Here is a 13,586-nt window from a genome sequence, read left to right as displayed (position 1 = left end):
TAGTCATTGTCTTTGTGAATTGTTCGTAAAGCTCTGAATAATTAATATTTGAATAATACGTTTCATAATATCAGCTATTACACGTGCGTGCCGTTATAAATCTGACAGGATTGAACTGTATCGTCAGCGACGTTTTAAAAATACCAGTCCAAAAACTTGCATTTTTATGAATCGTAATTATCAAACTCCATTGTAATTTCATTTTCCAGTATATTTCATTTTGTGCTTTGCTATAGTAAGTATGAACATTACCAGAAGTACCAATCAGGTATACTACATAATACGTAGATGGATATAACTGTATACGTATACTGTTACTTCCTGTCATAATTGGGAGAATATTATAGATAATATTATTATATTAACTAGTGTTAAATTTGATAGCACAATACGTGTTAAACAATTCATTCCTAGATAGGCAATATGAACATGTATAACCTGTTACTTGCAATTTTACAGAAATCTCACGGAAGCGATTAGACGGATTGTTCATCCGCTGTCGTCTAAAATTTATATTGTCAAAGCTTCTTAATTGTAGTAGAACGATTAAACGCATCGGACGAAAAGAGATTGGAAAGAATGGAAGAACACCATGATATCACAATATACACTGTACACTCGTACTCACATAATTATGTACTTATCTTGTAGAAAACTTAACTAGTTGATCTAAATTGTCAAAAAAAAAAACGATTAATTAATTAGAAGTAACGTTTGTACAATAGATACCGCAGAGTACGTTGAAGAATCATTTGTAGAAATTTAGAATAATAATAAAATGAAAATAATGAATTTCTATCAGGTTCTATCTAGGCTCTCCTTATGAACTTTTCTTTTTAATTCTAAAACACCCTATATATAAGAATCGTTCTCTTCAAAGAGAAAGAGAAAGACAGGTGGGTGGTAAATAAAGAATAAGAAAGAAAGCAGGAAGGAAAAGAAAAAAGGGTAGCTCGGATCTCCCTCTCACGAAACGAAATCTCGACTCCTGTCCGGTAGCTAAGTGCTACCTACTCTTGTAATTATAAATTATTACGTGGCGCGTGATAGATAGACCGTACGCATTAAATGAAAGCATTCGTCCCGGTAATTATACCGATCCGTAGTTGCTTTCTGATTTCCACTCGAAACCCGTGATTTACATCCAGCCACGCCGCATTCACCGCACGTCCGCGTCGACGAGGGTTTAATTCGTGAAAGGACCAACATGCTTGGAGGACGATCGAACACTGCAGTCGACCTTTCGTTAATTCTTCCCTTGCTCGGATCATTTTTCTTAATCTTTTTCATCGCATCTGCCAACTTGCTTTCCGTTTGATTCGTCTGGAGATTTCTAATCTGTTACATGCTTCTGCTGTATTTCTTGCGTTGCACGTGGAAATTGCGCGTTCGCGAGATATAGTTACGTATATTACGTATATTACGTGTTGAAGTTTTTCACTAAAATTATGGTTCTTGAAGATCCCTTAAGAGATCCCTCTGTCTGAGTAATATTTCCACGATGACGTTTGAACAAGAAATTATCAAACAAAATTAGATTATTGAATTGGAGAAATTCTATCGCGATGTCAAGTCCGCTGAAACGTCTGATAACAGATATTTTTTCCAGAAAATTGAATTAACTTGAATCTAAAAGTTCGACACAAAGAACCGTAGAAGATTATTAAGAATCGTGGAGAATTAAACTTACAGCATGCGAATTTTGGAGCGCGTTCTACAGATTTACGGGGTCGGTATCGTTATGCGTAACACGTACAAAATATGTCGAACGTGACGTTGCGAATCTCCAAGGATTCAAGCGCTAGCAGCGCATTGTTTATCATTACGCGAAATTGCATGACCATGTGTCTTTCGGCACAGGTCTCCACGACTAGTTTCTTGAAAGTGGATCTACGACGTAACTCAAGAAGAGCCTATATCGTCATTCGCAAGGAGTATAGTCTCGCAATTCATATTTTCTGTATGACTATACTAGCGCGTTGCTTGAAACATTTTCTTTTATATTCTTTTTGAAAGATTAATTCCACGTTATGTTGTCTCTAGAGACGAACCGATTTAAATTTCGAATAAATGCAGTAGCGTACAAATCTCCTAGATTTTATGTAAGCGTCTGCGTCTCAATGCAAAGCATTTTTATTGGATTCAAATTAATTGGACAGACTATCTCATAACTAGTTTTAGTTTAATTTTTTAGTGTTCTAAATACTGTTTGACGACGTCGACAGCGTGTTTTGGGTCATTATCTACTCGACAAACCCAATCCTGGGGCATGTAATTTGTCGCAAAAGTTCTTCGCTACATTTAAGGCGGGGGCTAAGATTAATTCGTACAAAAATAAGGCATGTTTTTGTGAATTATTTGTGACGACACAGTTAAAATCTCTTTATTAAAACCAATAGTACATTAAAGTATGACATTCGAAGAATATTCTATAAAATTTTCACGGAGAAATATTAAAAAATATGGGAATGACAGCAATTATTCGGACGCGTCTGGGAAAAAAGGTAGAATTGCGGTGCCCCTGATAACTTGGTGCTGGATCATCTGAAATCAAAAAATCAAAGTTAATTCGTTAGGTAACAGTTTTCCCCAGGTAACGCTGGGAAGTTTTTTCGAAATTTCAATTTTTCACTTTTTTGGAACATTTTGAAGGGAAAATTAGCCGCAAATTTTCGCAAAATCGGCTGATTTATCCCTTCAAAGTGTTCCAAAAAAGTGAAAAATTGAAATTTCGAAAAACCCTCGCAGCGTTACCTGGGGAAAACTGTTACCTAACGAATGAACGTTGATTTTTTGATTTCAGATGATCCAGCACCAAGTTATGAGCAATTCTACTTTTTCCGAGACACGTCCGAATAATTGCTGCCATTGCCGTATTTTTTGATATTTCTCCGTGAAAATTTTATACAATATTCTTCGAATGTCATACTTTAATGTACTATTGGTTTTAATAAAGAGATTTTAACTGTGTCGTCACAAATAATTCACAAAAACATGCCTTATTTTTGTACGAATTAACATTAGCCGCCCCCCCACCCCCTTAAAGATACACGACGATTCGTTCGCAGTGTTTGCAAAATCATGCACGAGAATTATCGTAACACTGGCAAAGATCTGCTGTACAGGGTCTTCTTACGAACGACAACTTAAGATTAACGTAATGTTACGCGATAACGCATAGTTTTCTTTTCTATTTTCAACACCCGACAATTATGCTGTTACACTGTGTATGTCTAGATGACTGTTTTGATATCACGTCTTCCGGCATACGGTAAATCGTGGATTTTATTGCAGTTATTCTTTACAGAGGGACTCTGATTGCGTTATGTTGTATCAATTAGCTAATGAGAATTCCTGGATCATATGACGTGTGTTTCAATTAAGGCTCGTGAAATATCATGTTTTTCGATTAAGCTTTCGCAATGGCCGAATTACATAATCTCTGCTTGCCTCCGATTTGTTAATATTATTAGTAATTGAAAAGATTGTTTTGTAATATATTTATCTGTGTATCGAGTGAGCGGACGATTCGAAGCTAATTAGTTCCTTATTTCGTTGTTATTACATCGGATAATAGATAGTGTTCGCTAGTCGTACGAAGTTTTGTAAATAACTATTTTTATGGCACAACTACCGTCCAAGGTTACACGTAACCGTGACACTGTGTTGTAATAACCTGATCATACATTAGTTTGGAAAGTTCTGCCGCAAGGTGTCTGACTTTCGTATTTTGTATTTATATATGTATCTATGTGTTTTATGGCGAGTCAGATGATTTATAGCAAATTGGAGGAAGCGCGTAGAATGTAACAAAAAGTAGTTTAATCATCTTCCAACTTTTGTCTAAATGATAATCGAGAGAATAAAATAAGGACGTACAAGACGAAACGACGAACTAAGCAAAGTCTTAGCTCGAGATTTTTAATATCGCTTACGTTTAAATAATTAAACTTTACATAACACAATCTTTTTTTTTTTGCTTCCTTTTTTATTAACAAATTTTATGACTTTTTATACCGCGTCTAGTCATCGTAGAACTACTCGTAGAACAACTTCGATCACGCAAATTAATGGGAAGAACTTGTTCCCGATGTGTAGTTTCTTCTAAAGAAAGAAAAAAAAAACTCGCTCGATAATTAAAGATAGTTAATCACGTAGAACAAAAACGAAGCTAACCGGTTGATTATCATTTCAGCGATGAAACGACGCGCCACCACTATTACCTGCAACTGCGCGACAATGTTGTCAGGCATGGCGGTGGGGTGGAGAACCTCCATCCTCACCATCCCTTACACGAACCATCTATCGTTACGCCCTTGCTCACACTCGCGGGTCTTGCCCTACAAGCCGATCTTGGCGATTACTCCGAAGAACGACATAGGCCACACGCAGGATCTGTGGGATACTGCAAGCCCACGGACTACCTTCCGCCACACGTAAGTATTTCATTCATATTTACCGACCTCCTTAGTTAAAATGTTCTATCTGTTATTTTAAAACTGAGAGGAATCGAAGTTTTATCGTTTCCCTTGTCCCATCTTTGCTTTTCTTCGTTCAATTTAAGATGTGCAGTTACTATTTCATAAAAGCCCATGAAACTAGTCTGCGAATGTTCATGCAATTCCACACTTTTACTATGAACGTAATTGAAGAAAATGTAGTCTAAATGGATATTTGTTTCATCTAGTAAATATCGTAATAACTGATCTACGTCGAATACTTCATACATTTTCGTCCTTCAAATTTCTCATAAATACGTGAAAAGTGCACAGTTCGAATATACAATGAACGATTAACTAACAAACTATTTTCTCCTGTAGCGTATTTGAACAAAAAAAAAAAAAAAAAAAAAAAAAGAAAAAAGAAGAAAGCAAAAAAGGTAGAACGTAAATGTTCGATACTCTATAGATAATTAACATTTGTTTTTCTACGAATCAGCCGCTGGAATGTAGACCTATCCCAAGCGCTAATATCTCTCGACCGTAAAGGCCATTAGATACTGGCTGGAAAGTTTAATTCCAACGCGTTTACGCGTTATAGTTATCGTCTATCAATGAGTGCACGTTGTAATTTGCGGAAGCGGTAGTTATTGAATTTTCATTTAAACGTAACGAACGATCATGTTGGATTAGATGTGCCTCGAGTCAAATGTGCTCGCTGTGCTTGCGGCACAGCACAGGGACAACCGAGGTTTATCGAGGGAGGAGGCAGAACTGCAATACATCCGGGAGGCGGTGCTGCTGGAGGCGCCGCTCAACGCTCACCTCTATCGGTTACGAAGAAGCAAGAACGAGGCAGGTCCGGGACGCATACTCCTTGCGATTTGCGCTCGCGGGGTGCGAGTCTACGCTGAGGAGGAAACACCGCGTGTCTTCGCCTGGAACAACATCGGCAAACTTTGCTTCGACGTTAGTTTTATGCATTGTGTGATGTATAGTGTTATAGTTTGTCCTCTTTTCACTGTTTTTATACTTACGAAAATCATGCAAATGTGACACGTTATTTGTTAAAGTGACGTATCAAAGATTATAATACTCTTTTCTTTTCTTTTTCGTGTCGAAGAAATTTATCAAACTTGTTCAATCTACATGAAATATCTATATCGGAAATCTTTTAATTTGTTGCATTTCTATTGCAGCGCAAGAAGTTTGAGATACGCGCAGTCGATCAGCCGGACAAGCTCACCCTTTACAGTGGATGCGATGATAAAAGCAAATTGCTTCTGGGACTCTGTCGAGATACCCATCAGTTCTCCATGGCCATAGCACCTAGAGTAAACGAAGCGAAGAGGCGAGAAGAGGAAGGTCGGTTGGACGAAATTTATATTGTTCAAAATTAATAGCCTCTGTTCTTTTTACCGATCTTATTGATAAATTTATAAAAAGTCATTTCCAACTGTCCAAGTACACCTGTTGTTACGACACGATTTGGGTTTCTTTTGTCATATTTCATTGGTTTCTTCTTCCCTTGACGCTTTTGCATTTAAATTTGTATTCTCTTCTTGTTTTTTTATCTATGATTAAATATTTATATTGATCAAATTGTCTGTCTTGAATTGAATCGAATTCCAGTGACGTCTACAATTTGATTAGTTAAAACTTGTATTAATTTCAAATTAAACGTAGTCAAATTTTAATTGGTATATCGTTAAAAAGAAATCTCTTTGATACGAAGCTGCAGTCTTATGTTCTCTTTTTGATTTCAGAGAGGAAGGTACTTCGCGACTGTTACATGTATCCTGCCCGGTGCAAGCTGAGTTTAACAGCACGTGGGGCGCGCGGTGACCAACGAATTTCTGTTATCTCGAGCACGTCGTCCAACACGACTTCTGGAATTGTCAGCGACCGGGTACACAGCGAGGATGAACCAGACACGGCGCCCGCCTCGACCGAATGTTTGCCACGTCTTACTGAAAATACTTCATACTCTGGTATTCAGTGCGGTGTTGTCAACGGCTCGAATGCAAACGTCGAGGATCGTTCCATGCCGTCCTCTCCAGTCTCCACTGTGGATGGTAAATTTATTTCCTCTTTACGAATATAGAATTTACAAGGATTGAATTATATAATGATAAGCATAATAAGAATTATGTGCATAACCGTAATCAAATTTTGAAGGTATGTTTTATGGGTAAAAATGAGGAGACTTTTCTCAAAAATGTAATTGTTTCTTCAAACATTTAACTCCTTTAACGAATTTTGTAAAATTATTTTAAGAGCATATCAAAATTTATCACAAAGCAGTAACGTAGATATTTGTAATATACAAATATATACAATCTTACAAACTATCACACGAATTACAGAAGTTGATGGTACAGACAGCACTCCTACAACGGCTGCATTGCGATTGACATCGAACGCGGCCACGGCGGCTGAAGGGTCACAATGTAGCAGCAGCTGCAGCACGGTCGTGGTTGTGAATGCACCTGCTGGTGGACCGCCGCGAATGCGGCGTACATCCGCGACTTCCAGTCTGGAACTCGGTTATTCGCATACGGCACAGAATTCAGCGGTTTCGTCAGAAACTGCTAGCTTTCCTGGCGCCATTTACGACAGGTGCAAAAAAGGTGGCAAATACGCGGGTAAGTTTTACAAAAAATTATGTATACCTTCAGATTAAAAGAATATAGAAAGACCTTAAAATATACAATGATATTTATTCAAATGGTAAAAGTATGAGGGGAACTTAACCATTTGTTAAACATACATCTTATATCTTGATAAAATATTGACAATAATTTCGATAATTTAAATTTGTTAAGAAAAATGTATTTTAAGGTCGTCTCTTTTTAAATTCTAGAATTTTGATCTCTGACTTACATGTATATACTGCAATTTTTCCTACAATCATTTTTATTCTACCAAAAAGCCATAAATATGTTAGTTAACTAAGTAAGTACCATGTTATATTTGCTTCACAGGATATTCGGTTGCAACTAAACAAATATCAGTAATTATTTTACATCTCTACCGATTATAATGTTAATTTTGTACTAGACGACATATTTCCTTTTCAGGTACTGACATTGCTAGCGAAACTAGTGGGGTATATACTCTCAGGAGTAGTGAGATGCAGGATGAAAGAATGGGAGATTTATATTCACCTACCGGTGACGCCAACGGATCTTCTACAGCGAGCGACGTGTGTGCCTTAAGTTCTGTTCAGTCTACGACTGACGAGGCTTCTGTAACATCTGGTTTTTATACCATACACAGTGGTCTTAGATCCGAGACAAGCGACGTGTATACAGAAGATGTTGGTACCGAAGATCAGGAACCTATTTACAGCGTCTGCAAAGGTGATGAGGACGTTAGTAACGTTGTTTCTACCATGACGGGAGCTCTGGATCAGCAGCTCGAAGATTCTAGATCACGCAGTAATAGCATACTGAGCGCAGGAAGCTTCAGAGGCGATGGTAGTGACCCTTCCAGCGTTGGACCTCTTTTGTCAGCCGATGAACTTTCGGATTTAATAGTTGGACGTTATCCTCCTCGAAAGACCATTAGCAATTCCATGGACTCTGATTGCGACTACGTTACTATGCCTCCACCACCTCCGCCACCAAGAACCGATAGCGACAGGCAACTTCCTCCACCTCCTCCTTACCCAGTAAGCATGGACTACGCAACCATAAACTCACCGCGACCCAACATATCCGACATCGAAAGGGAACCTCCGCCTCCACCACCATATAATGCTACTCGCGGCGAGTTCGTACCTCTGCCACCACGAAGAACCGATCCACCACCACCGCCACCTTACACTTCACCCAGGGAAAGAATTCAGATACCACCGCCTACGCCTCCAAGAAACGACGCGGTAACACCCAGAGAACCACCACCTCCACCGCCTTATCCCGAGGTTTCGGAAGTCACTCGACAGGAAGCAATTTCTAAATTGTATCCAACGACGAGCGATGAGATCGTATCGAGGGTGACGTCCACGAAAATACAAACGGGTCTAGCAAACAGCAAGATGAACGCCACTTTGACGGCTTCAAAGACCATCAACGCCAATCAAGTCAATGTCAATGACGTTGCTTCGGTTGCCCCGAAACCACCACCTAGAATTCAACCACCCACTTATCCCGGTGACAAAATGAAACCTACGCCAGTTCACGCCCCGGTAGCGGCTCTTGTCGTTGGACCGAACAATTACTTGGACGTACACGCTTCACGAGGTGGTCCGGTTTTGTTGCCTTACTTAACACCACCGCCGCCCCCGCCACCCCCTCCTCCACCAATGGTTCATCCCAGACAACCTCCACCGCCACCACCCAGCTTAGCTACCGTTTACACGAGTCAAGTTGCGAGGTCGCAGATCGAACAATATAAGCAACAACTGTATTCGGATGTCGATTACGTGATGTTTCCTCTAAAAGATCCCGCGGTGTCGAAGCAAGAGTACATCGATGCGAAACAGGGTTCGCTTCTGGCGGCTATGGCTGCTTATCCTCCTCCTCCTTATCCTTCTTTTAACAATAAATCGTTAGTAATGTATCGTAGCACACCATATCTTCCTGGTTCCTCGTTCTCGTCACCCACGAAATACGCTTCGAATCAAAACCTTAGTAGCAGCGACACAAGTTCTAACAATTATTTACCGCATAGTAATCTGAGTAGCCATTATGCTGCTAGTACAAGCTCGCTATATAGTGGAGCTACTTGTTCGTCGGCAGGCAGTCAGAGTCTTAGACGTGAACCACCAGCCCCAGCTCATCCCCACACGCTCCACGCGTTCTCCAGAACGAGAAGCGACGAGAACATTTTGAAGTGTTTCGATTCACCTTCTAGTACCAAGCTGCAGTCTCTACCGCAGTTGAAGCATCGTCGACTTCCGCCACCTCCGCCACCACCACCTTATGAAATACAGGTATTGTATTATAACATACTATCCTGTTATTATAGTATAAATTACTGCTTTATTTTTTAAGTAAGATTGGGTTAATATTTAATGGTAGGAATATATGTGTTCTGTATCGTATGGTAATCATTGCGAACGTTATGTAGCAACATACAATATAAAAATTACAGGGAAACCATGATAAGTTAAATTTCCTTTTTATAAAAGAACAATTTTAAAAGTCAACACCAAAATCTTTTCATTTATCTTTTCATTTGATCTTATTATTAAATATGTATCTTTGCCGCACTCTTGAACATTTAAAAAATGCTAATAATATTAGTTATGCAGGTTGCTATTAATGAAGTTAAACTAACACAACAATCGAATTAATATTATTTATCACCTGCATATTATTTATCAGATTATTCCCCTCTTCAACAATTTCATATTAAAATAGTTCATTTTACGCATCAAGTAATACGAAAGTGGAAAAATGAATAAAAATGGACTTATCATATATTTCCCACGTGATCTTGACATATATCATGAGCTTTAAAGAAATAAAAGGTTTAAGATAAATTACAAAAATTAATATAATACATATAAATATAATAGAATATATAATACGAATATAATACACAAAGTCTAAATAGTTTCGATGCAAATATTTTATTTCAATTGTTTTACTTATTTACAGAACCTCGAGAAGAATCAACCACTTCCATCCGCCTCTTCGTCATCTTCTTCCCCGAAGAAGACGTCGAAAGCAACCACGATGGAAGAGCGCGAAGAAGGAAAAGAAGACGGAATGTTGGACATTCGGACGCTTCGCGAGAAGAGTCGTAACTTGGACTTGCCGCTGATATCGGCGTTGTGTAACGATCGGTATTTATTGAAGCAGACGAAAGCATTCGTGATGCCAAAGCATCCTGCTGAGACGACTTCTTCAACGTCTACGAAGAACGGAGCGAGAAGTAGCAATGGCGGAACATCCAGCAGAAATAAATACCCGGTCAGCGGTCTTTCTACGACGCAGATCACCAAACCCCCGAGGAAATCATCGACGAGTACTCACAAACACCCCGCCGAGGTGAAGGGTAATGCTTACAAAGTGACGAATTCGACAGGCATGTCAGCTGTCAAAAAGGATTCTACGAGAGCGTCGCATTCGTAACAGAAAACGAAGAAGAAAACAAAGGGGTTTGCCACTCTTGCGACATTATGGAAATTACATTATTATACCTCGATGAAAGTGCATTCCATGGAACTGTTCAAACGATTCCACAACTATAATACTTTGTCCTTGAAATACACGGGCAGCAAGGCGAAGAAAAAGGTTGTTCTAACGCCTTAGGTACTTATATAGCGTTTCTACACAAACCGTGCTTCTTCAACTCAGGGTGCCATTTTATCATTTACGATTCTTCTGTTCGACGCGAATACTCAAGGAAGGAAAGAAAGAAGTCCGATGATAGATTAGACCTTCGGGAAAGTGTAAACACGGGAACGTCGAAGGTGTCCATTATGTAATATCTCTCTTCTTATCTAATTTCATTCTTATGATCTCTCTTGATATTCCTGGAAAATTGTACTTCTTTGCAAACGAAGCTTTTCTTTCGTACGTAGAATAGTTGAAATACACACCAGTAATAAAAATGTCCATTAAGTTTCTTCGTTTTTGCTCAATTAAGCGGTTAGCGCGAAATGAAAGAAAAAAAATTGAATGCGAATGTTTTGTAAATCTCAATAACGGCGAAAGAGCGAGAAAAATGTTCTTGCGTATACTTTATCTGATACTAGAGCAACGATTTTCGTAGGTACTAATTACACAGATATTTTTATACTGTGAACGAAAGTAGGTATGAGTACTGTAACTAGTTCACTTCGTTTTTGATGTTTACGAAAGTAATATTTATTACAATCCAGATGATCCTGATGATTTTTTTTCTACTTTTTTTTTCGTTTTAATAATTCAATCAGTGCTCGCTTTGTGACACTTTCTCTATCGATGCGTTTTTGCGTGTACGTAACTGTAAGTGTAGTCGTATATTTAGGAGAGTTTAAGCATTAAGTAAGTATATTCGGTGAGAAAAAAAGTTTGTTCCTTCCTCAGCGACTGAACATTGTCATAGAAAGGTTGAACGAATTCTCCGATTATCACAACCGAATATCGCGAGAATACGTTGTTAAATAGAAAATGTTTATACTGCACTACAGAACGTGTACTACAAGATAACACATGTGACAATTAACGTTGTACAAGATTTGCGTGAAAGTGAATCTTTTGAACATTAATATCTTAGATCATAGCGTAATGGGTAATAATTTAGTTGTATAAGTTGACCTATGTTAATTAATATTAAATAATAATATTACAACATGACCCATGTCTGTACATAGTATTTGAGTGAAATCATAGGACTTGTTGTAGTCGGAAACCTCATGTATGTACCACGCGCCACCTCAGCTACGAATAATAAACTTTTTTTATAATGAAGATCGTTACGAAAAAATGCTTTGTGTTGACTATATGAAATTAAGAAAACTTCATATTACCTTTTATTACACAATTTACAAAAATTCGCTTACAATAGACTTACAGTGGCTCATGAAAATATTCCAACACTTTTCATAGAAATTTATTGATATTTCTTTAGCACTGTAATGGGATACAACTATCGTGACTATATTGGTAAAATTTCAAAACGATTCATAAATGTAAATGCAAGTAACCAAATATTTATTGCAAACATATATTTAATAAAAAATTACTATAGTATTAATTAGCATTAATAATGACCTTAAACATGTAACTAACGCTAACTGTATGTTTGCAATAAATATCTTGTAACTTCTATATATATTTCCAAACTCGTTTTTAACTTTATCAGTATAATCATGATAATAATGCGTTACAGAAATTTCAAAATATTCTGTGTAGCACGCAGTAAATCAATTCATAAAAGACTTCTCTAGTATAAGCGTTTAAATAGTTTTGTGATCCATCAATACTGTGTATTAAAATCATATAAAAGAAAAGTAATTATCTTATACGATAACATCATAAAAGTAAATACCATACAAAATCATACTAACATCATAAAAACTATTGTGTTATTGTTCTACTCTTGACTTTAGGGAAAAGATGAGTGGGTTGGTTTCCGTGAAATGCTAAATCACTGTGTTCACCGGAGACCGCCAAGATTGAATTGATTACTTCCGTAATTCAAAACGGTTGCTTATTCAAAGACTTGTATTTTTCGTTCAAAATTAACCGGTTGGAACAGAAAAACAATATTTCTCGAAAATTAATAAATATTCTGCTTCGAAAACTCTTCCTCGCTCGCGATTTTCGGTTCTTGTTCGTTTCTTTCTAATTCTAAAATCCCTTTTCTTGATCATTCTGGTCCAAGGGTGGGTGGAGCTCCGCACCGCCTGTCGGTGTTTTATTTTCTTTGGTTGGTAAAGGCTTTGTCCTCCTGCTCAAAAAAGGGGTACACACGTGCAAAGTTGTTGAGAAAAAAATAACGCGAAGGCGAGACAGTACAATGCTCTAAAAAGTTTACACGAATTACCGATAATGAAATATCGTGAGTAATAGAACTGCTAATTTGATACGGTCCACAAAAAATAACCAAAAGCTAACAAAGTATCTATCTAAGTCATTTCTTTCTCATATCCAATCGCCCTTGGTAAATATTTTAACAATATACATTTTTCCGTTTAAGTATGCAACCGGTCAGTTCATATTTCATTCCCGGTTTATAGAAGGTGTCTTCTGGTAGAATTGTCGGAACTAAATTCATATTAAAAGCAATTCACGCGATAGTGTAATGAGTGTGTGTATATTAGAATTATCATTCCTGAGATTCAAATACAGTATTGCCCCGTAAATTGTCCCAAGCTATGAGAACTCTATTCGTTTATAATTTAATTCTTTGTTCACAGATAGCGTTGCGAGTTCATCTACGCAGTGCGATCACGATGTCTCAAACATTCGATTGACTTTCTCCCAAGATACATTCTCTAGTTGATAGTTCGTTGCCTTGACACATACAAGCGAAATTCTTTCAATATAGTCTTTCGTAACTCGATAGCCCTACGAAAAAGTAACTTATTGAGCAGAAGCATATGCCTGATAGTTGTAAATGATACCGCACGCTTGAACCCATACATGTTGAAAAGAGACAAAGTCAGATAATATTTAAAACGATAACAATAAAGCAAACGTATTAAGT

At 37.7% G+C, this 13,586-nt stretch overlaps 1 protein-coding gene across 8 annotated transcripts in view; it reads left to right on the top strand.

The window, feature by feature from the left end:
• Nucleotides 1-11,845, top strand: part of LOC138189748 (protein expanded) — a 125,037-nt gene extending 113,192 nt beyond the window's left edge. For 7 of the 8 annotated variants that reach the window (XM_069131891.1, XM_069131884.1, XM_069131885.1 and 4 more), the window contains 7 exons: nucleotides 4,196-4,436; nucleotides 5,133-5,408; nucleotides 5,639-5,804; nucleotides 6,206-6,514; nucleotides 6,806-7,084; nucleotides 7,520-9,375; nucleotides 10,046-11,845. In XM_069131891.1, the coding sequence (XP_068987992.1) occupies nucleotides 4,196-4,436; nucleotides 5,133-5,408; nucleotides 5,639-5,804; nucleotides 6,206-6,514; nucleotides 6,806-7,084; nucleotides 7,520-9,375; nucleotides 10,046-10,522 (3,604 nt within the window). In that variant the 3' untranslated portion in view covers nucleotides 10,523-11,845. The remainder of the gene's footprint in view (nucleotides 1-4,195; nucleotides 4,437-5,132; nucleotides 5,409-5,638; nucleotides 5,805-6,205; nucleotides 6,515-6,805; nucleotides 7,085-7,519; nucleotides 9,376-10,045) is intronic. The other variant, XM_069131890.1, reaches the window with a different exon arrangement.
• Nucleotides 11,846-13,586: the final 1,741 nt, after the last annotated feature.

Source organism: Bombus flavifrons, chromosome 2 (assembly GCF_040668555.2).
Source record: "Bombus flavifrons isolate JBK064 chromosome 2, iyBomFlav1_principal, whole genome shotgun sequence".
Classification (NCBI taxonomy): Eukaryota; Metazoa; Arthropoda; class Insecta; order Hymenoptera; family Apidae; genus Bombus; species Bombus flavifrons.
The sequence above is the reverse complement of the archived record's forward strand: the minus strand, read 5'-3'. Positions and strand labels throughout refer to the sequence as shown.